Source organism: Coturnix japonica, chromosome 6 (assembly GCF_001577835.2).
Source record: "Coturnix japonica isolate 7356 chromosome 6, Coturnix japonica 2.1, whole genome shotgun sequence".
NCBI classification, from domain to species: Eukaryota; Metazoa; Chordata; class Aves; order Galliformes; family Phasianidae; genus Coturnix; species Coturnix japonica.
The window spans coordinates 26,858,954-26,882,398 of NC_029521.1; the positions used below are offsets into that span (position 1 = coordinate 26,858,954).

The 23,445-nt window shown below is 42.8% G+C and overlaps 1 protein-coding gene across 1 annotated transcript in view; it reads left to right on the plus strand.

Annotated features, from left to right (window-relative positions):
* GRK5 (G protein-coupled receptor kinase 5) overlaps nt 1-23,445 on the plus strand; it is a 146,127-nt gene that overhangs the window by 75,381 nt on the left and 47,301 nt on the right. The window contains exon 3 of the mRNA XM_015867417.2: nt 17,569-17,681. Coding sequence (XP_015722903.1) covers nt 17,569-17,681 — 113 coding nt within the window. The remainder of the gene's footprint in view (nt 1-17,568; nt 17,682-23,445) is intronic.

A 23,445-nucleotide genomic window follows, 5' to 3' on the forward strand; every position in this document is an offset into this window, starting at 1 on the left:
TGAAGCCTGCAGTTTTCTCATCAATCATAAGTGAAAAACCACTCAGCAAATCCCACTCAGCCCTGAACCTGAGGGACAAAACCGCCATCATTTTTGCCTCTCATTCTGTCTTGTCCTGATGAACTTTCTGTCCCATCAAAACTCTAAATGTACAAGAGGGCTGGCAATGATGTGGATCCCCCATGGAAATCCCTGGGGTCAGGGAATCTTTGTTTGGCATTGTTCCACAGCTTCAGTCACCGAAAGAAGGGAAGGCCGTGTGGTCAGTGTGAAGTACTAAACAGAACAGACCTATCCTAAATGAATTCAGTGGACAAATAGTTATCTGTGGCAAGGAGGAGGTTATCAGTCAACACAAGGAATGTGGCCTCTGCATCATATTTAGACCTAGACTCAAGCAGATTGGGTCAAAGAGTGTGAGAACTGCAGAGCTACTGCCATGGTAGAAGATTATACTCCAATTTAAGGCAATGCAAAGTGCATATGAAGACTGTAATTTCTCAGGCAGTATGGGACTGAGATGAGTAGTGTAACACGAAGGCAATCATGGAATCAAAAACCCCAAAGCAGGAATTTAAAAACGAGCGCCATAACGTGCACTTTGGGTTTGCACTGATGGAAGCTCCCTTGAAAAGAACAGAAACTATTTGTCCAGGGCACTTCACAGGGTGTAATTGCAGGTAGTTTAATGCAGTGTGCATAGTATCAGCCAGAAAGGGGGGACAGCATGGGCTGATAAATGCTGAGCAAAAATCCATCAGTGTGGCTACATCTTGTTGCTGCTGCTACATTCATCAATTTTAAACAGATTTAAATGTAAATTACTAACGTTTATGAGACAATCCTATATTTCTTATGAGTTTCCCCACTTGATACAATTACATATTTTATCGTCAGCAGATGTGGAATAGTGTCTCCAGATGCTCATAATATTTTTCATTCCAACGTCACTGATAAATTGAAGCTTCCCTTGTACAATATGGAGTTACATCTGTTTGGCTACTGATATTGCTATGGGCTGTGGTAGACTGAAGTAAAACCCTTGTTTTTGCTGAATACCTCACCATGGTTGCGATAATTAATATTTTAATATTCCTCTGGGAATTAAAAGTATTGAGAAAGTCAGTGTTATGGCAGAGTTACTGACCTTGCCTGGAGAGTGTCTTGAAGCTATTCCTACAAGGTTTTTCAAGTCTACGACCTTTCTGTTTAGCTTATATCTCTGAGCGAGCTATTTAAAGAAGATTGTTGTCTAGATACCGAACTTCAAGATCAGTGAACTTCCTTGAGCTTAAGCAGCGCAATAGATTTACAGCTAATTTCAGATAGTGGCGTTTAGAATAGCATTAGAGCTCATGGTAGTGACTTTCAACAGTTATAAATGGAAAATAAACAGTTCAGTGAGTCCTTGTGAATTTATAGATAGAACAGAATGGGAATATTGTGACATAAGTAACAACAGGCACCCAGAAGTCTTGTCTGCACTAGCATGCAAATACCCATGGGGTTCTGTCTGGACTACTGCAGGTCACAGACAATAATCAAAAGCACACACGCCTGGTCAATTATCTTGTTTTTCCATTCATCACAACCCTTCTGAATTCAGTGGAGTTAGACCAAGAAAACTGAAAAGAAATGACGTGAAAAGCCAGGCAGAGATAACTGCCCAGAGAAAAGCTGCTGGAGATTACATGATATTTAAGATAAATTTGTCTGTAGATAGATGGATCTCTAAGTCTATCTCTCTCTGATAGAGACTGCTGTAAGACACAGTCATAAGTTTGAAGTTGGAAGTAGCCAAACTACTTTCTGTTTGAACAGGAAATATGAAAAGGAAATAAGAGCAAAGGAAGAAAGAGGAGAGATTAGATCAGACCAGATGAGGTTAGATTAAGGTAGGTTAGACTAGGCTAGGTTGGATTGGGAGAGAGGAGGAGAAAGTAATGTGCAGGAAAAGTGAAGACAGGGAGAGGGAGATATACAGGGCCAGAACTAGTAGAGCCTGGGCATGTGAAGTGAGTATAACAGTAACAGAAAAAGAGTATGGGTAGGAAGAGAAAAAGAAATAGCCAATTATGAAGTCAACATGTTTAGTTTTGTTTTAGGGCAAATCAGCTGCACTCAGGGTGTTGACTGTGTGATTCAAAAGTGGTTTGGATGCTTCTTTTAAAAAAAAAGGGGATGGGGGGGAGGAGGGTAAGAAAATTCTCCAGGTCTTTGGCAGAGGATAAAGGGACAACCTTCCAAACACCCTAATTTCCTTTCATTTAAAGTCTGGCACCCAAAAAATGGGGAGGTTGTCATCACATTATGAGTGAGTTCATTTGAGAGCATGATGGTACGTACAAGAGAAGCTGGCCAACAGAGCAGGGAGGAAGAGAGACCTTCTGCAGTTTTTTTTCCTGTGGGACGTACCTGGGGCCCTCCAGGGCAAAACTCGCTTGCTTTCATCCACAGTAAATGTTCTCCAAGTGCTATACCACATTTGGCAGTTGCGCTCAGAGTCAACCTGACAATTGATGTTTCCCAGGGCTGGTAAATGCTGCTCTGTGTATCTTGCTGTGTAGGGAACTTACAGATGAGATCTTTTAATTAAGCTCATTCCTGCTCTGCTTGGACATTGCAGCCTATATGACATTTCTCATTAAAAGTAGGATGTTCAGTCTACCGCCCTGGCCAAATTCCAGCCTGAATGTTTATTTGTTGCTCACCTGAATGTCGCTGTGGGGTCATTACAGGAGAGCCAACTGTTGGGCTCGTACTTTGCTGATAATGGATGTGCCCCCAAGATCTGCTCTGTGGTGAGGCACATCAGCTCTCCCCTGAGGATCATGAACTCACATTGATAGCAATAGCATGCACCAGACCAGATCAACGGGAATTTTATTTTAATTATTTTATTTTTTTGCTTCACAATCTCAAGGTTTATTTGCTTATTCTTGTGTTATCATTGATTTTTTCTACAGAGTTAGTGAGTGTCCCTGAATTTTCACGATGTATCTTCAGCATGTTACCGTAGCATGGGTCTGTGTGATGGGTGAAGGACAGAAAACATATCTTTTAAATCAGGGCAGTTTCACAAATATCTGTTTCTTCAAGAGGCTTATTTTGTCTGTTTCTGTTTTGCCAGAATGTGTGTTTTTAGGGGCTCTCCTCCTTTATCAGAGTAAATCTTGATTCTGTTTTGCTGCTTCAATCATAGTGGTTGAACCTGAGATTACTTGGAAGGTGGCTCCAACAGGCTTTCAAAAGGGATGGGCATTTATTCATATTGTCTAAACCTTTCCATTCACTGCAGCAGGACTGCCTTGTTTTTCTGTGTTTATTCAGTGCCTAGCACCATGCTCTTCTTGGTTCCGTGCCACGATTAGGCATTAGCACAGTAAAATAATCTTTATTAGTAGTAATAGTGCAAATTAATAACAGGAAGAGTGAACAAATAGGCAGGGCTTCACTTTCTCTGCTTTGTGGTCCTCTGGGAGATTTGTCAGGCAGATCTCTGTTCCAGCAAGGCAGTTCTGCAGGGATGGAGCAGTGATCCACTCCTCTGTTCTCCTTAAGTTTCATAGCAGCTAAGTAGCACTGACTTCCTCTTGTAAAGAGGCTGAATTGGGGAGCTGTTATTTCGGCTCATTCATGAATTAAAGAGTTCTTCCTCCATACAGTCTGCTTTGCTAACACCTTCCCTCTTTGCAGGCTGAGAACAAGTATTTATTTCATTTACAAAATTACTGATTATCTTATTTACTAAGTGCAAATAATGATAAAACTTACTGAGCTGGATTTCAAACAGTGACGTGAATCAGCCATGTCAGACATACTGAAAGGCAGCAGGATTTGGGGTTTCACTTAAAACAGAGGCATGCCATGACGTGGAGAAGCAATTATAGATCTCATCAGGGACAAGGGCATGTCCATTCCATTTTATACTTCAGGTTTATTTTTACGTGGGATGTAATTAATTCACGAAGCCAGTTTAACAGGTTTTATTTTTAGATGGTCTTGGACCTATCTGAGAAAAGGGAAACTTGTCATTTCCTCATAGCTGGGCTGCAGAGGGAAGAACAATGGCTTTCTGGGGGGGGGAGTTGAAGGCTGGTGTGTGCTTACACAGTGTCACTGGAGACTGGAGTTCTCGCATGAAGAACACGTATTTTATGTGTTCTGAACACAACACAGCAGAAATACTGTGCTGAGACTTGAATAACATGTCGTCTTGTTTCCCAAGAATCTATTGCACACTAACAGAGAGCAACACCATAGCTTCAATACCAGATCCACTGTGTGAATGGGTACAACCTCAAGTTACCTTTGGATCCCCTGAGTGACAAACAAATCTGAAAATCTGTTTCTGCTAATGGGACGGGCCCACTAAGAATATCAAAGCTAAGTTAAGGCTGATGTTGGGCACTCAACAGGCAGTTAATGATTTTGCCCTGCAAGTGCTACTTCCTACAGTTTCTTCTTGACTTCATCTCCACAGATGAGATCAGTGGAAAGGAAGATGGGGAGGGAGTAGCATGGAGATTGCAAAACATGCTGTGAGAAACGTACTTTTCCATGCATGTCTTGCTTGCTGGACTGCACATTCCTCTTCCCCTGATGACAGTATTATGTGCTGGGTTTTGCTGGTAGCTAGGCAGCTACCCAAAGCAACAAATTCAGGTGCCAATGAAACTTTCCATTGACTGAAGTGGGTTCAAGGGCAGCAGCAGCAACTCACAATTCAGCCTCTTCTGAGGCTACAACACAATGTCTCATACAATATTTTTAACTGCAAATTATTCCAAAATCTCTCTCCAAACATAATCTGCACTCCTTGCTGCATATCTGTACCGAGGATTTAGAAGGAAAATGGGTTATTAGTAGCTAATATGCATTTTATGTTTTATCCTTCCTGGCAAGTTAAATCTGTGGTCAATGGTTCGGCCCCAAATGGCCTTTCATTACTCAGGCTGTCCAGACATTCATAACCGCATGAGGCCTTACCAAAGAGGCTGATATTTGTGCCAGAAATTGTGAGAGAGGAGAGAGCTCATGTGGATTGTGCATAATGTACGGACTAAATGGAATTCAAGGGAAATATGGTAACATTAATCCCTGATAAATAGATAGAGATACTTAATTAGTACAAAACACAAAATTGTACCTAACATTGCCAAAATCTTGTAAGGTCTTTCTTCTTCCTCAAATTTTGCTTTTTCATACTTGCTTGTTTAGTCTGAAAAAGAATTATCTGGAAAAGAAGCTGTTTTTATTTTGATTCCCTTATAACCCTCAAAGATAACATCACTGAATTTTCCAGTCAAGTCTTCTGAATTCAGTGGAACTACTCACAGATCAAGGTCCTAAAACATCACCAGGCAGGGCACAACTGGCTCTGTAACACATAATAAATCATAAAGATGTTCTTCCCAAAGTCAAAACTTGTAAGGATTGCTGTTACTTGGAGGCTGGGTAGCACGGACCATTTTAAAGGTTGCCTAATATTGCACGTTATAAAATTAAGATATTGACAGAATTATGTAGGCTGAAATATTTCATGCAAGATGTTTTCTGTGCTATGGATTGGGGTTTTTTTGGATTTTTGGTTCGGTTTGGGTTGTTTTTTGTTGTTGTTGTTGTTTATTTTGTTTTTACTTGATTTATTTTGGGGTGTTGCTTTTGATTTTGTTATTTATTTATTTTATTTATTTCAGTGAAAGATCCCATAAAGGGGAGCCGTGATCTAGAGAGTCCCTAGGAAAAAAGTCACTGAGGAGGGAGAAAAATGGGAAGTACCAGCAACAAGTTAAGAATTGCAAATACATCATTATCAATAGGAAATCCCAGTGAGGAATCAGACACAAGAGGCAGGTGTGAGGTGCTGGTGAGGCCAGGAGGCAGAGTGTTAGAGCCGGGATGGAGCTGAAGAAGGTAACCAAGGTCATAAGAGCAGGACTAGGCTGGGTGTGGGGTTGGAGAGGAGGTTTGTCTGGCTGGAGAATGCTGGTGTTCCTTGGCCTAGAAAGCTGAGGCTGGGAATGGCAGGGTGAGGATGTTGTAGGAAGAACACAAACTGAGAATGGCTAGAAAACTCTGAATTTAACGGCAGACAGGAGAATAAGTAGTCAGCCAGTATCTATGAATGCCTCTGATGAGGTGTGAAACTCACCTACCTCGGAGGATGATCGCTCCTTCAGCTCCCAGCAGCCTAAGTGGGCTCTGTGATATCCCTTTCAGCTCTGCTAATGCAGGTACTATTATGGGTGTCAGTGTGATGGAGTTTCATTTCAAAAACCTTAGGAAAGAGCTCAGAAAGAGCTGTGATTAAATATATATATATAAAATGACCAATTCAAACATTCCCAGCTTTTTAGGTGAGCTGTTTCTAAAGAGTAAGGGCGTCTCTATTACTCCATGACTTTTTATTCCCAATTTTCTAGTTCCTTAAAAGCTTAGGAAATAAAACATAGAAATATGTATTAAAATACTAAGATTTCTGGGTTAGCACCTAAAATGGATTTTATAATAAGGCTGCCCATACAGCATATCTTACATTATATGATACCAAACTTTTATTCCGCAGGAGCCCTAGTTCAGACAGTTCAAGAGATTGAGTTAGTTTGGGGATGCAGAGTAGTTTAATAAGGGGGGATGTAATGGCTGCCTCATACTTTGCATGAGGCAATAAATGTGATAAATTTAAACAGGGAATTGCAGAGCAGTTATGTGACACACTGGGCAGCTGGACATGGATGCACTTTGGTCAAATTAGGTCTTACATGATGACAGGCAAGTTATTTATAATGAGTTTTTCACAGTTGGCCTTTAAGTGTGCTGTTCATTTTCTGAGAAGTCGCCTTGAGATTTCTGAATATCCATACTAATATCTGCAGCTGAAGCAAATGGAAGATTGGCTTTCAAAAGAGTGAGTTGTGTATAAGGTTAAGTACATGGAAAATCAAGTTGCAGCAATCAGTGAATATATCTAACCTTACTTTTCAGATGTTTAAGTTCCCTGTCTATAAAACTGGACTCGTGACATCTCCTAGAGGTGATGTGAAAATAGGTCCATGAATAGTTGTAAAGTATTTGAAGTCTACAGTGCAGAATGCTGCAGAAAGATCCGTGGGGAAATGAATCATTCTGTCTCCAGAGCAGGTCTGAGTAGTGTGCAGTAAATAAAGCCTAGGGCCACACATTGAACCAGAGGAGCAAACCAAATACTGAATAGCTGCTCATTAAGTAAGCACTGTCCGTTCTGTGTGCTGAATGAGGCAAACGTCCTGTGGGAAAGAAAGTTAGCAGTGATGTAATTAAAGACTGTACCAGAATGCATGCACGGCGAGGAATGGCATTCAGGCTACATGGACCACATTAATTTAGGTTGTTCCTAGGTTTTGCGGCTTAACTTTGTAACCTCAGTCATGTTCCCTTAATGATCTGGGGAGTGTCAGTGCAATGCTGCAGCTGAATTCTTCATTGTGGCATATTATGCCTTATAAAAATTTTCTCTAATCAAAAGTGAATGTGTCGCATTACTTCCTGTTTGCTTCCCATGTTGCTATGGTTAATTGCTTTTTTCCTGCGGCTGGAATAAAGACTGTTGAAGTCCTATGGCTGCAACCATGGGCTGCTTATTCAATGTGGCATGTAAGCAGCAGGGATTTCCTTGTCCCTGGCTAGAGACCTGCATACTTTACCTCTTCCATGCAAGTAGGATGAAATTAATCAGTGTTGGTTTTCTCAGCAAGCAATGAAATTTCAACCGCTGCATCGTTGGAGGACGAAGACTCCTCAAAGGGGACCAAAAGAAAATGCATGAATGGGAAGTTCTTGCCAAGGCATGAACACTACACTTGAGTGTGTCTGAAATGTTGGGCGCAGAGAGTAAATAAACCCCATGACAAGTCTAGCATAAATACCAAGCACTTCCATGGCAGGAAGCCCATACTTTCACCAGCCTTGGCATCGCAATGAGGATAATATTTTTGCAAGGATGAACTGCACTCGAACAATGTCTCTAATGTTTCAGTGTCGGTGCAAACATGCTTTCCTTTCAGATCAGCCATGTGGCTCTTCTTTTCCATCCCCTTTTCCCTTTTCCTTTCATAGAAGCACATTTAATGTGGCTGCAGAAGAGGAAATCCCTGTCTCCAGAAAAGTTCCTGAGCTCACTTAGTGTCTCAGAAGACAGTGCACCCCAATCCTAGCACTGTAGGTGTTAACTGTCAGCTGAGAGTGATGGTTCTCATACTGTTCTCATAGCTCACCATTATAGTCCATAGGTGTAATTTCACATGGCAACCTTGACTCCGGTATTTTGTGAACTCCTCTAAGCTCACTATTGAAGTGGCAGTGTAACTATGCAGATGGGCCACAGGATATTGCTGACGAAGTGACAGCTTCCACCAGCACTTGTGTAAGTGGTGGAGAACATGTTGGGACCTCGGTCAGTGATGTATTTCTTCAGATCTACAGGACAAGGGATGTCATCTTCCACCTGGGAAGTAAAATTTCTAGCTATATTTTCATTTTCTAAGTACAAGGAGGGCGGCCCTTTTTGGAGCTCTTCCTAACGTTGTCTTCTGTTCACCAAAATTCTTCCAGTAGCTCTGGAGATGATAGTCTGGGCTTCTTGTTTTGCACACCAGCACTTTGTGCTGCAGAATGTTTGTGTTTGTATGTTGAAATGTTTGGGAAAATAACCCAAGAACATTTCATAAGTATATGACATTATTCGCAGTACGTTGTGAAACTGAACAAAAAAAGTTAAAGAAAAAACTGAACAGAGACAAATGGAAAAAATACAAATATTAGAATAGCTTTTAATATTGCAGAAATGCTCACCTAGTTTCCCAGTGACAACCCATTTTGTTAATACAAACAAATCACGAGGTCGCTCTAAGACTGCATTTTCTTTGCAGACCTGCATAATATTGTTCACAGTTCTTGGGTATGGACACCAGGTGCCATGCTGGCTCCATCCATCTGAGAAATGTAGTTCAAAGAGATCCCTGGTACTGAAGACCTTCCTTAAGAGGGAGGAAAAAACATTTCCGTTGGCAATCCCCCCCTGCGCAGGTTCCTCTCAGTGTGTCTGGGTTTCTAAATGACTTCAGAATCTCTTTTCCGCTGTTCATTTCACTCTTACTCAGCAGCTCAGCTCCCACACACCCACTCAGGGAGGACAGTTCAGGCTGGGAATACAAAGCAAGTCAGAGTCAGTGTGTGGATTATTGCAGGCAGGACATCTGTAGTTAGGCCAAAGATCCAGTTAAGTGATAATTTAGCAGCATGGTCATTGGTCACTGATTGATTTTCTTCGGTATATCGTCCCTTTGATTATCTAGGTTAGCAGCGGAGCTTATTGTGCAGTAACTTTTCTTCCTTATAGGTTGAGGTTGAGAGCCACTTCCAAATGAAATTTGCTTGTTCAATTTTGAGAATCACAGAATCACAGAATCACAGAATTACCCGGGTTGGAAGGGACCTCAAGGATCATGTAGTTCCAACCCCCCTGCCTAGCAGGGCCACCAAACATACGCCTTTACTAGATCAGGTTGCCCAGGGCCCCGTCCAACCTGGTCTTGAACACCTCCAAGGACGGGGCATCCACAACCTCACTGGGCAGCCTGTTCCAGGACCTAACCACCCTTCTAGTAAAGAACTTTCCCCTAACATCCAACCTAAATCTTCCCTCCTTCAACTTAAAACCATTTCCCCTAGTCCTGCTATTATCAGCCCTTTCGAAGAGTTTACTCCCCTCCTGGGAGTAAGTTCCCTTCAGGTATTGAAAGGCTGCAATGAGGTCAAGAGGTGCAATGAGAAGTTTTGTTGTGCCTGAAGTTTGGTATTTCAAAACATCATAAGGGAAAGTGACAGGAAAAAAAAGTGAGCTTAGCAATGAAGTAACAACTAAGAACATCGAGCATTTTATGGAAGGAATCATTAGTAAAAGGGCTGAGATGTAACTATTGAATGGCATGCACAGCTAGTAACTCCCGTGAATACCTTTATTATGTGCAAGGTGTGCAGCTTAAACATGCATTTGCAGAGTGGCTGTGCTGGTGCTTGTACATTCTACCATTTTATTGACCTGGATAAAGGTTTTGTTTTGGTGGCTGCTTCAGTTTCTACCCAGGCTAGTTTAGAGTTGAAGAGCAGCTCTGCAGAAGTCTTTTAGTCTTAAGCAAGCGATTCACAAGATGTCTCCTTCAGTTTCCTGGAATCGAGATGTTTATTTTGTGCTATGTACAACACCAACAGTTCTGTAGATTTCATAACCTTAAACATTCAAATTACAACTTTTACTGAAATTTTCTTTCAACACGTATTACTCAGAATATCACCAGAAAGGAGTCTAAATAGCAGCAGTAGACAGAAAATAAGTCAGGTATTTTGGTGGAAATCTTTAAGACCGGACAGAAAAGTCTCAAATAAAAAAAAATATCTCAGTAGCTGCCTTCTTTTAGGACAAGTCATCCAGTCCTGTCATCCCAATCCAAAGTAGAATAAAATGAGAACAACCAAGTGTTTGTTCACCAAGTTTCCCAGGGCTCTTCTGAGGTGAGCTTTCATATTTCTTTGAGGGATTTTTTCCATTCCTCTGGCCTTGCTGCAGAGACATTGTTGAAAGTAGTTTAAGAAGATAAAGACAAACTCTCTTTCTGGCCAGCACAGTAGTCGCAGCGGTGGTGTGAGGAGCCCTTCCCCTGGGGCTGCAGAACAAACTCCGCATTCAAGTGCTGGGAAGTCTTGGTGATGGTGCATCTTCTGTGATCCACACGGAGAAGTTTGTAAGTCCACCGCACCCAGAATAGCGCTGTGAGCAGCCTGAAGACAACAGTTCAGACAGTGTGCTCTGCAAACCTCATCAAAGGCATCGATCCAGGGGCACATGCTTTTTGAGTGTAACTTATGGGAACAGTAACCAGATTTAACTAGTCATCTGTGTTTTTTTAACTAGCAGAAGAGTCAGATATCTGTCTGCCTGTCTATCAGTTGGTCTCCATGTTTTTTCTTTCTGTTCCCTTTCTATGCACTGTTATTCTAACTGGATGCCAAATGCAAAATAAAGCATGTGTTAAAGAACATGATATCCAATAATTTCAGTTTAAAAAAAGATGTTAAAGCACTCACATTGCACATTCACAATCCAGATCTCCAGGCCATTAATCAAAGTGCATGCATTTCTACTGTAGTGTTAACTGAGATACGTACTGAGTGTTTTATTCATTTAAACTTTGTTTGGCAGAGGTGGGAGAGCCAGGCTTGATGAAGGACCCTCTGAAATTGATGGGAATCTTTCCATCCCCTTCAGCAGGCCTCGCATCACCTTCATTACTTGTAATAATTATTTATCTTTCCCTGCACCCAGTACTTCATGAGAAAATAAATTTTTGCTTCTGTCATTTAGAATGGCTCCAGTACTAATGGCAAGCTCCATCTTCTAGAGATAAACAGGCTCCTGGCCCAGCAGCATCTGCAGGCTACCTTGTAACTCAGGGCTTGTTCAGTGACCCACGTGGGAATGAAGCAGTTGTCTAAATGAGAATGTTTTAGATGATGCAGAGCCTTTAGAGGAGGGCTGGAATGATGTGCCTCTGGTGGGGATGTTCTCCTGACAAACTCGGAGGGAACGGATTCTGTTATGGTGAGAGCTTGTCTTCCACTGGAGAACTGCTTAGGCTCAGAGCAGAGCATTTGCTCTCCCTCCTGGAACAAAGCTGGCTTACCTGCTATCTCCCCAGCTGCTGTGGTCTCCCTCAGGCTCTGTACCCCACTCCTGGTTTGGGTGCAGTGACTGCACTGAGCACACAGTGTGTTGTATGACCCTCCTGCTGCTGCAGCAAAGAGGGTGGGTGGGTTGTTATCCTTCCTGCCAAGAGCTTTGTCCAAAATCAACAAAGCCACATAGGCATTCTGGTTCAGATACTCGTGCAAACATATTTATGCAACTGTTTGCAGAATTTGACTTTCAAATAAAGTTCTGTGAGCGAAGTTTCAATGCAGCTGCTTTCAAAAAACAAATGAGCAGATCCGAATGTATCACCAAAGTGTATTTAGCTGTGAATTTGTTACGATATTCTCAAACATTTTTTTCCATACTGGTCCAAGTCTAAGGTTTGGACTATTTCCATCTTCAATGTAATGCTGCTGTGATGTGTGGACTTAAGCCCTGGAGCCTAATATCATGAAAAGAGTGGAAATAAGCAGAGTTATACAAAGCAAACACTGTCTGAATCTGAATAATTACATTAGATGTTCAATGATCAGGAGATTAAATTTTGTTTATTTTTAAAAAAGGACCTACAAGCAGAGAAAATTAAGTTGGCAGGGCTTAATACCAGTTCGGGGTAATTCCATTGTCTTAAATAAGCTTGATTGCATTTGTATTTTTAATTAATTAAACTTGGGTAGTCGGTGCCAAAGCAGCATGCTCTATGATAGCAGAGATGAGGGTCTCCAAGTTTCTTATACAAATCCAAAATTCAAGGGGGAAAAACCAGCCAAGGCCAAAGAAATGTGTTTTTCCCCAGGCCTTAATAGGCTACGTCTAGAGTTTCTGCAGCTATGAAGTACTGGGTTTAGCCACGGACTGGGAAGAGCCTCTCTTTAAAACAAGGACTCTGTCAAAGCATTATCCTATCAGAAGGTGTGACAATGTGCTTATTTTATTAAAAAGAGAGAAAGCAGATGAAATATTTATAGTTGGAGGCAGCACACTTTTGCCACCAGGAAGGCAGCAGCTTCATCGCAGCCTTGGCTCCGGCATCGCTGTCGTGCACCTGTGCTGCGCTGACCCTGCCAAGACAAACACTCTCCAGGACAGGGGCTGCATCATCATTTTTAATCTCTGTGAAGTGCCAGGTGAAGTTATAGAGCAGTAATAGTGGTTACTGTATGAAAAGACTCTGCTGTGTTCTCTTGGATTAACTTTCTGCTCCAGGGGTTTGCATCACGCGTAAATAGCAAAGAGCCACAGGGCTATCCGGCAGCGCTCAGGGCTCACGCACTGTAATACACTTACTCTGGCCATGCTGCTTTGAGGTAGGGCAGTGCTATTAGCCCCATCCTATAAATACAGCATGCCGCTGAGGTCTGCAGTATGCGGAATATAATTTGTACTGGTAACTGAATTCCCACAGGAGTCTAGCTGCTTGTATTCGGCTTTTATAACATGACTTACTGCCACAGTTCCTGGGAAATTTTGAATGAAGCAAAATGAGGCATTTTTATTCCTGTCTTGTATTCTCTAACCATCTGGCTTGCCTCACTTGTTAAATGCATCACTGGAGACAGGGCAAATGGAGAGTTCTCAGCATCAGAACAACAGGTTTCCATATACACAACAAAACAGAACAAATCAGCAACAGCAGCAAAACTCAGAAAACAGGGAAAAAGCACACAAGAAAGGATGAGTAACTTCGTTTCCATTCATTTCCATTGCTTCCTCCCATTCCTGAGCAGTCACACCGACAGTGAGGTCCTTCACTGGTCACTGTGTATGTCCTTGGCCAGGTGCTGCAGTTCAACGAGCAATGTCCATGTTTCTTCCTCAGAAATGGGCCCAAATTTTCAGTTCCTCAAAGAAAGAAACCTGACATGTTTCTCACTGAAAATAGGTGAGTTTCCAGCAAAGTTTAGCAAGTTCTGACTGGCTGTGAGATCTCCAGAAGTGAAAGATATAGAGAAATCTGAATGTAATAACTGGGTTTGCAGAAGTGTTACCGTGGCCAGCCTTGATATCTTGCTTTTGAACACAAGGATTATCTTTTGTATTGAAGCGTATTTATTATAGATAGCAAACTGACTTTTGTTGAATGTAAGAACTAATGTTCCAGCTTTCCAGCTTATTCTGAGATACAAGAGCAACACAGACACTGTTAATAATGCAATCAAAGCAAGTTAAATCCTTTTAAAGAATGCACAAAGGAGTCTTTGATAAGAAACAACTTTCATCAGCCTCAAAGACGAGGCACTCTACTATGTACTGTTTATTAAGTTTATATGTAGGCAGTGGTGATTTCAGCTGCAGAAGAGCGGAAGTAAATTATAAGACATATTTATAAGCCCAAGCGTTAGACTTACTGATGAGCAGGTGAGCATTGGACTTGGAGATTATCATTTTTATTCAGCTTAAAGAAAAAAGGAATTGGAAAAGGCAGGTGAGCTCTTGTGTCAGGTCTTTTAGAGACTTAAGCACAATCAGGATAAAGGACAGTTGTCACTGCAGCCCCATCTGGATTTCTGGGTGCTTGGGAGGAATTTTTGTTTGTTTTATTTTTGTTTTTAGGCATCAGAATCTGGATCTTACACAAATTAAGTCCAGGCTGATTTAATGCCAATGGGAGGAGAGATCCAGAAGCCAAGAACAAATCTGTGTGGTACGTGTCTTCTTGGTGATTCTCCAGGCATTTCATTGAAATATCTCCTTGTGGAACTCCGATGTTTTAAGAATGGAAGTAAAATGCTACTTGATAGATAGTACATAAGTGCCATCAGTAGGTGCACTGGCAATGACCGAAAGGTTGAAAAGATGTTCCTGGCCTTTATACACTTCAGAAGTGAGGTTAAACTAAGCACATCGCACCTCACAGGCACTTTGCAGGAGGAAGCCTTGCCAGCTGATAGCAGGTGTTGGATCAGCAGCCCTTCAGAAGCAGGGCTTCGGTCCAGAAACAGAAGTACAACTTCCCAGAGCAGTGTGAGGAAAGCTTAGACACCTGCAGGTTACACCACATGAAATTATGTCACGAGAAACTGTTTTTCAGCCAAGGGCCGTCACCCAGTTTTCAAGTTCAATGCTAAACCTATGAAAAGCCACATTTATGGCAAATGTGAAAGAGAAGGAGGGGCCTCCTCCTCTCTACAGACCATTGTTTCTGTCTGAAATTGCTAAGGTGATATTTTGAGTCTGAAAAAGCAAGATATACAAACAGCAAATTAAGACAAAAAGTCTTCGGAAGGCACAGAGAGGTTTATATCTAATTGAAATACTACCTTTTCCCCTTGTACTTGAAAGTCAGCTACTTCTTGGCAACTGCCTTCTTTCTTACCTCATCTTACTTTTTTCACTTCATCAGCATCATGCTTTAACCAGTATGGAGTTGTACTCATAGGACTGTTCTTCCTCGCTGTGTGCCTAGGAATTTTTCAGGACATTACCAGAATATCTGTGAGGGAACAGATACGGCCATAGACCTTGAATGCTGATGGCATTGTCTGTACAGAGGTAACTATTTGGTATGTTCTGTGTGCTCTTTAAAGCAGTATTTTAGCACATGAGCTATAAAGCATAGCAAAAATGAGTCACTAGAATTTAGAGTAAATATTGTTTATCTTTAGAATTATTATATGACTTTTATATAAAAACTTTTCATAAACAATTTGATTTATATAATCTGCTTAGTTACTCTGTCCGGCAGATAATTCACTTTCATGCCTGCGTTATTTGCCAGTTATGTTTTCTAAACAAAAAGTCATGGCACTGGTGAGAAGTGGCTGCTTCTCTAAGCCTTCAAGCTACCCAGCTTTTCGTTCCCATTTTGGGTGAGTTTGCAGGTGTTAAGCAGAATTCTGCTGAAACAGGAGGGTCCAGCTACCAAAGATATCACTCTCAGGGCTGTTTTCATTACACTTCATCATCGTAAGCATATGGTTTCACTTCCAAGTGTTTAACATTTCCATTTCCTCAGGAAATCATTCTTTCTGTTTTTTCAACTTTTGAAACTGGAGGGATATTTTTGCTGGCAGGCAGAGCACAACACGGTGCTCGACCCCAGGGATCCACCATTGCTGCTCCTTGCATCCATGTCCATCCGCCTATGGGGAGCAGCTCCTTGGCACAGCTCTGGGTGCCTCAGCTGGGCCTCTTCAAAGCAACACCTCTGCTGTGCTTCACTCCTTGTGCCATAAAGCAATCCACTCTGTTTGCTGTGTGAGCTGAGAGAGGTGTTTTTGTTTCTCAGTCCATGCTGTGCCCTGTGCATCCCAAGAATGAGCTGAGAGCAGGATCCTGGAGCTGACTTGGTGAGGTCAGTGCAAAACCAGGGCCTAAGAAAATACTATGTGTCACCTACAAGGAATGAAAACAGTTGCATCATGTATTTATTGTCTGTATCGGCATATCCAGCCCTTAAACGAACATTACCAAGGAGTGGATGGCTCCAGGGAACTGCTCTGGCTCTTGTGTTTTTGGAGATTATTTCTGGTATTTCCTTTTTCCTCATTACAAACAGGTCACCATTCCCATGTGCCGGCCAAGTCATATACTGCTGAAGTGCAGCATATCGTCTCATATCATCTTTGTGTTTAGATTATCTACATCTGTAGTAGTATTTGTCTTCTTGTTTTCTTTTCCTGATGTGTCAGTAGTACCGTTATTCAAAGTGCAGTTTGCACACTTGTTTAGCATCAGGGTATGGCTTTTTTTCATACCCTCAGAAGAATGAGATAGTGATGACAGCAGAAAGCAGCATCAGGTAGATGTAGCTGCATCACCCAAGCTCCCAGTGCACCTCACCTGGGCTCCAGCTTCATGCCTGTCTCTGAGACACTGAGAACTGACATTCTGATGGACTTTGCCTGCCTTAGTGCTTTCCCTGACTACATATTCCTTCACCTTCTCACAGCATGGGTCTTCCTTACAAGAATTGTTCTTGAGGTGCTCCTGCCATCAGGCTGCCATGTGAAACCCGACTGCCACCCAGATGCAGCCCAGCAAGTCCAACATGTCCCTTTTCCTCTGAGGAGGGATGTCCTGGCTTTGCAGAGCATGGTCCTTATGTGCGGCCTGTGCCAAGCCAGCCCTTCGGCTGAGTGCTCCGTGACAGACTTGTGCCCACAGGATTTGTCCTTCTGGGAGCTGGAGGGTGGGGGGACAAAGCAAAGGGGAAATAAAAGCCATTGCACAAGCAGCTCCAGGCCTGAGAAAGAAGTAACCAAAGCACTGACAACTTGTGTGGGTTTAGTATGTCTGTTTGCAGTGTGATGTTATGTGTTTAGAAGCTGGTTGTTTCCATAATAACAGCAACTGCCATATGGCAGCGAGGAGGGTGGTGAGAGGAACACTTAAGGAAACACAGTATGTTGTTTGACATGTGTGTGCTTCTAAAGGAATAACGTGTCTCCAGCGAGTGCTGCAGCTCCAAACAGGCTGAGAGATCTGCTGCTCTCACCAGAAACGTCCACCTTGTTTGTACTGGTGCAGTCCCAGATCATGATCATCAGTATATGACTCACATTTCAGGAACTTGATGTTTCCCACAAATACTGCCTGTCTGTGTGGTACCTTTGCAAAGTACACACAATTCCACTTGGGAAAAACATGGAATTATTCATGAATAATAGCTGAATGGCCTTTGTGGTGCTTTTAACTACATCAGCCCTGTAAAATTGAGCCTGTCGTGTTTGAGACTTAAACCATTAATTACATTTGTACTTGCATACCTGAAACGTGGTGGGAAAAAGGCATTTCTATTTGGCATCATCTTTCTGCACTCACTCGCTGTGTTTTAAACTCATAGCCAACCCAAAAGGCAAATCTCATTTTCATGCTTCTCTTCTCTTTATTGCCTCTAGAGAGAGATTACTGCAGCATATGTGAAAAGCAGCCAATTGGAAGGCTTCTCTTTCGGCAGTTCTGTGAAACCCGTCCGGAGCTCGAGTGTTGCATTAGATTCCTTGACTCGGTGGTAAGTCACTTCTTGTGGTATCTCGCAGTGCTTTGCAACCCCCATGTCTCAGCTGCCAGCTGAGGAATGCTGCTGGCAGAGCTGGAGGAGTGAAATGTTGCTCTGAAGGCACAACCATCTCTACCTACACCCTGTCCTGGCAGAGATGTGTGCGATCATGTTGTGCTGTTGTGTAGCTCCTTCTTTGACATGCACAGTGCTCTGACTTCAAGAAATCATGCTTTCATGGGTTGTGGGTTTGTGTCTTCTATACCTGGGCAAGCTGTTGTCAGGGGTGAACCTAGCAGCTCCCCAGCACTGCTGGAGGTAAAGGGACAGTGCTGCACCCAGGTCTGGGATCAGCCTCGAGGGACATGAGCCATTAGGAGGGATGGGAGACAGGCAGCTCTCCTTGGTGCAGGCAAAGCCTAACTTAAGGCCACAGCACAAGCAGCTGGGCTGCTGTGAGTAATGTCTTCTGATATCATTGCAGTCAGCAGTGCTAGAAGGCAAAGAAAAGGAAGATGATGAATGGACTGACAAGAGGGGATGAGGAGTGTGATAGAATAATGCCTCACTCTTACCAAACCTCTCCATCAGTAGATTTCAGGGTAATTTACAAAGGACATGCTGATTGATATCTGGGCTTTTCAAATAGGAAAACAGATGCACAAGGTATAGAGGTGACTGTGATTGAGGTCGCTAAGAAACACGTTGAGCCTGCTATGGAAATGCATCACCACTTCCCACCCCAGTGAGTTCCCAGCTAACGCAGCCCCCTTAGCTGTGCTCCCAGACCCCTGGGCAGACCTGATGTTCATTCCCAATCTGGCAGCGTTTGGCTCTATGTCGTGCCAGCAGAAGCTGCTCACAGTTTAGAGACACTCACTGGCTTCCTTGCTGGGAGCCTCCTGAAGGGCAGAGCGTAGATGAGCCAAAAGGCTGAATCCCACCATGCAGGCAGATGAGCTGCCACTGGTCATCGTGAGGTGCCTTTGCTCTGTAGCTGGTACAAGCTGGTTGCAAGCAAAGCTGTGCATACCAATAGGAACAATTTTTATTATTAATTTAATTTCTACTGTGGTTAAACTATTTTGAAGTAGAGGCAAATGTGAAGGTTGCACTGTTGTAAGAGTTTGGGAGAGGAAATTTCTGTTTTTATTGGTACTACACATTAATTAATACAACAAACCTGCGTTGCAGAAAGTCTTGGGCAAAGTCTTATTATAATCACTTGTAGTTGCCATCCCAATTTATAAAAGCGTCTTTGAACTTTTGTAAACTTTTTTTCTCTATTAACATTTAAAACATCCTAATGCTCTTGCTGTACATTTTTATTAGACTCATTCTGCAGTTTGATTTCTCACTACTGAAATGTAGCAGTGTGTTGTGAAGTTGACCTTTTCTTAGCTGGCTTACAGCGGTGCTGAAGCAGGATTTGGCTCTAAGTGTTGCCTGCAGTAGACATTAGGTCTCAGGTAGCCCAGCTGTGCTTATTGCACCCAACCAGCATCTTCTAGTGTGGTGCCTGCTGTCATGAAGCACTGATTTCATGAACAAAATGTTGAGCTGTGTGCAGGTCTGCAGACTTGTTCTTTCTAAAGCTAATTTACAGCAGTTTCCTTTTGTTGATTTCAAATTCCAAACAAGTTTGCTCCCAGCCTGTGAAAATCCCTGTATTATCCAATTAAGGTCTAGCAGCGCAGCCATTAAGCTGGATGATGGCCTCTGAAATTCACCCAGTGGAGAACCTGTCTTTTACAGAAAGAAGGTGAAGCTAAAAGCACAGCTGGGTGACTTTACCAGGCTGCTCAGTAAGTCACTGGCAGAAGCTCATAATTGATCCCTCCAGATTTTTAATAGTTGTTTTTGTTTTGCTTTGTTTTTTTTTTAAATTGTGATCTCAGTTGACTGAAAGGAAAGCAGAAACTGGGGCTCCTGGGAGGAAACCAGGTGAGCCCAACACCCAGCAGCCCACCTGTGCTCTCCATTCCCTTACTTGGGTGTGACCAAGTTTTGCAGGAGCTCTCCCAGCCCCTTTGCCTCCCAAGGCTGCAAAGTCAACCAGACCGTGCAGACTCGAGTGCATATGGGAAAAAATCTCCTCTCTGCTGGACATTGATTTCAGCTGTCAGTGGAAATAACTAACCTGCTCTGATGTAGTCTCTTGCAAATCTAATTTGAGCAGCATCTGTTTTTGTAATGTTTTGTTGTTGTTGTTGTTGTTTTTCCTGTACTGTTAAGCGGTATCAGGATGGAAGAAAAAAAACATTTCTGTCTTTACATTCTGTGCGATGTACATGTGGCTGTGTAATTATTAGTTCCCTATAAAACTCATTCATACCTTGGCCACTTTCAATTAGTTACTGAGATCGAGGTGCCCAGAAACAGAAAGTTTCTGCATGTCTTCTGAGAACAGTTCCCTGGTTATCAGCCACAACCGGTCAGTTGTAAAATAGGCTACAAAGATACGTGATTGTAGGCAGTAGGCTCCAGCATTAAGAGATGAAAGCGATAAGGCTCTTACTTCTGCTGTGGGATCAGTGTGAGTGGCTACACAGAGAGACTGTAAGGACAGAGAGCCATCTCTTACTATGGATATTGTGCAAACGATTTCATGACTTCAACAGATAAAATATCTGGTAAAAAGAACCAAAGGTTTCAGCTTGTGCCTCTGAATATGTGTGATTACACACATCACACGCTTATCTGAGCACATAAACAACCAGATCTCCCATGAGTAGTTCACCGATCTCTTATGTAGCCATTCAGATGAAGGAACTGTTCAAACACAAACTATTATCATTACATGGAGCTGTTTTATGATTAAATCAGCTCTCCATAAGCCCTTAACAAAGAATTCACACACAGCTCCAAAGCACACTTTGCTGTGCTTACAAATATTTTAACAACGTCATCGAGCTTTCTAGCTGTTGAAAGACAGCCATTAAAATGAAGTGCTGGGGGATACATTTCCTGCGCTGAAAGGCGGATCAGTGAGCAGCTCACCCGTTAGCGATGGACGTTTCCTTCCCAGCCTCCAGCACACGGAGGTGGCATCACAGCAGGGACCCCCTGCCGGTGTCCTCTCCTCAGAAGGGGGGCTGGATCCTGATGTTTCCCTCTCTGATTGTGCTGTGCTGTTGTAATGATACTTTACTGCGGGTCTCTTGAGTCACTTTCCTGTTTCATCTTCTCCCCTTCATCATTTTTGAACTTCTTTTCATTCTCATGGGGGGATTTTGAACATTTTAACGTGGATCAGATTTAGACGAACTGGAGGGAGCTGGAAGCGGGGCAGAGCTGATTCTGATCAGGGAGAACATAACCTAAAGTTATTTTCTCCCTAACCTATGTGTTGCTTTTTGCACTGAAGTTAGATAAAAATACATGAGGAGACAAGTAGCCCCGGTACCTCCCTGTGTTGTTTCTGCGTGTGTTATCCAGGCACTGGGGCAGGGGCTGAGAGCCACTATCACTTGGGGTGGAATTTTCAGCTGAATGCTTCACTACGCATTGCACTTATCTGGGGTAACAGGATGAACGAGCATCCATTTAGTGCCATTTGTAAAAGACGTGTCTCTGGTAGAGAGATTTCATTCAGTGAAGTCCCTTGCATGGTATATAAACCATCTGTGTGTGTGTGTGTCTTAAAAGCTGTTCAAGGCTTTTTCCATCAGAAATGCCAGTTTGTTGATATCAACAAACTCATTAACTCAAAATGTGTTTTTAAACAGTCAAAAGGGCTCTTTTTTGTCCTGTGCTTTAACACAAAAAATGTGGTTTCAAGTTAACTTTTCATTTAGAAATGTGAGTTATTATGAATCCCAGCTGTTTGCTTTTTGCTTTCCAACTTTCAGTCACAGTCTTTAAATCTCAGTGGAGGCAAGTGCAGGGATGGTTGTTAGAGCACAGGAGCAATAACAGGGCAGAAATCAGAGATCAGTGTGGAAGACAGCAGGCTCTGCAGCAGTTAGGAAGGTGAGGATAACAAAGGAGGGTGCTGGTAGTAAGTAAAGGCTTAAAACTGGGACCAGAACACAGGGATCTCCTGTAGGTGCTCAGGATTTGACTCTACTGCTCTTCATTTTAACTAAGAAACCCAAACCTGCTCTTCTAGAAGCATCCTTCCAATGTCCATCTCCTGGTGGGTACAAGGGACCAACTCCCACAGCTGTGCTGTACCCAGCCAGGGGACAGGCAGATACTTGCTGTGAGGGACAGTCCGCCTGGATCCAGAGTGATTCCTTAGGCTCTGTTTTTCATTTTACACGTAGTTTTAAACCATGCAGTTTCAGGAGGCCAAAGAATGTTAAGATGAAAGTAAAGACAGTATGTCAGAATTAAGGTTGCTCATGTGAGCCTCACTAGTCTTGGTGACTCAGCCAGCTTTCATCCAGAGTTCTCTTTTTTGCTCGATGCTTAATCTTGTCTGTTGGTTGCAGACTCTATCCAGCCCTTTCTTGGTCATCCCTGAGGCCATGGCCTCATCACAAAGAAGGCCACCATCACATTTCCCCATCCCATCTCTTGTGGTCCATCCCAGGGATGGCTGCTGCAGAGGGACAGGCACTTTGCACACCTATGGGTATGTGTAGCTAGGGCTGCTTCTCTGGAAGTAGGAGCCACCTAAAAAACTACCTCCAAAAAAGCAGCCAAAAGACAAGTTAGCAGCACATGGCAGTGAGCCCACATCCTCTCGCTATTTCAACGGAAGGATCCATGCCTGTCCACAGAGAGAGCCTTCCCTGCGGCTTGTCCCATGTAGTCAGAGTGATCGTAAATCCTCCCCTCAGTTATGAGCTATGAATAGGGCCCTGTCTGACCTAACTAGGGCATGGAGAAGCTATTAGACTTCAGAGCAGGAGCCTTGAAACACATGCCTGGATTCATCAAAGGAATAATGGAAAATATTTTGTTCCACATGGATTTTAACTAATAATGTTATTTCTAGCAATTAGGCATTTGCAAATTTTAGCCATGCTTTTGAGTGCTGTGGAAGAAGGGAATGTATCTTGTGATTTAAGCACAAGATTGAGAGTCGAGGATGTTGGTCCGTTTCCCAGGCATGCAACAGAGGGAACACGAGGAAGTGACTCTTTAAGTCTGTACTTGAGCTGCAGTAGCGATCTATGGCTGACAGTGCACCACTGCCTTGTGGTGCCGAATGGCTCAGAAGTGGCACTGAGGGGAGAAATAATGATGAACTCAGAAACGAAATGAAGCAGGTTACAGTACTTGAGCTGCAGTGAAATCAGCACTGTTCACAGCTATAGTTCCTTTTCACACCTTCACTTGTCTGTCACTTCCTGCCTTCGCCACCATCCTGTAGCATTTTCTGAGCATGGCAAATGCAAGTATAAATAAATGTTTTTATCCCTTCCCAACTATCTTGGGATACTCTGTGTGTTTGTGTGTGTTTGCAGTTCTGCATATGTTGAATCCCATCAGGAAGTGCACTTCAAAACACTGATCCAATTCCTGCAAAAATTCTTCCTTCAGCTCTGTCCCTGTTCACTTACTGTTCTATAGTTCTGATTGGACACTGCGTTTTTGATAACCCTACAATGTACTGCAGGTGGCAGAGGACGACTTTGAATCAGTTTTTCTTCACTAGAGAACTGATATATTAGCAGGATCTGCTACTACCAAGCAAACTATGTATTGTGATCTGTATCAGGTGCTGCTTTTCTGGAGTCTGTATACCCATAAACCATAAACCCTTGTTGTTGTCAGAGCGTTGTATGGCCAAACAACATCTTCAAGAAGACATTTTGTCAAGAGA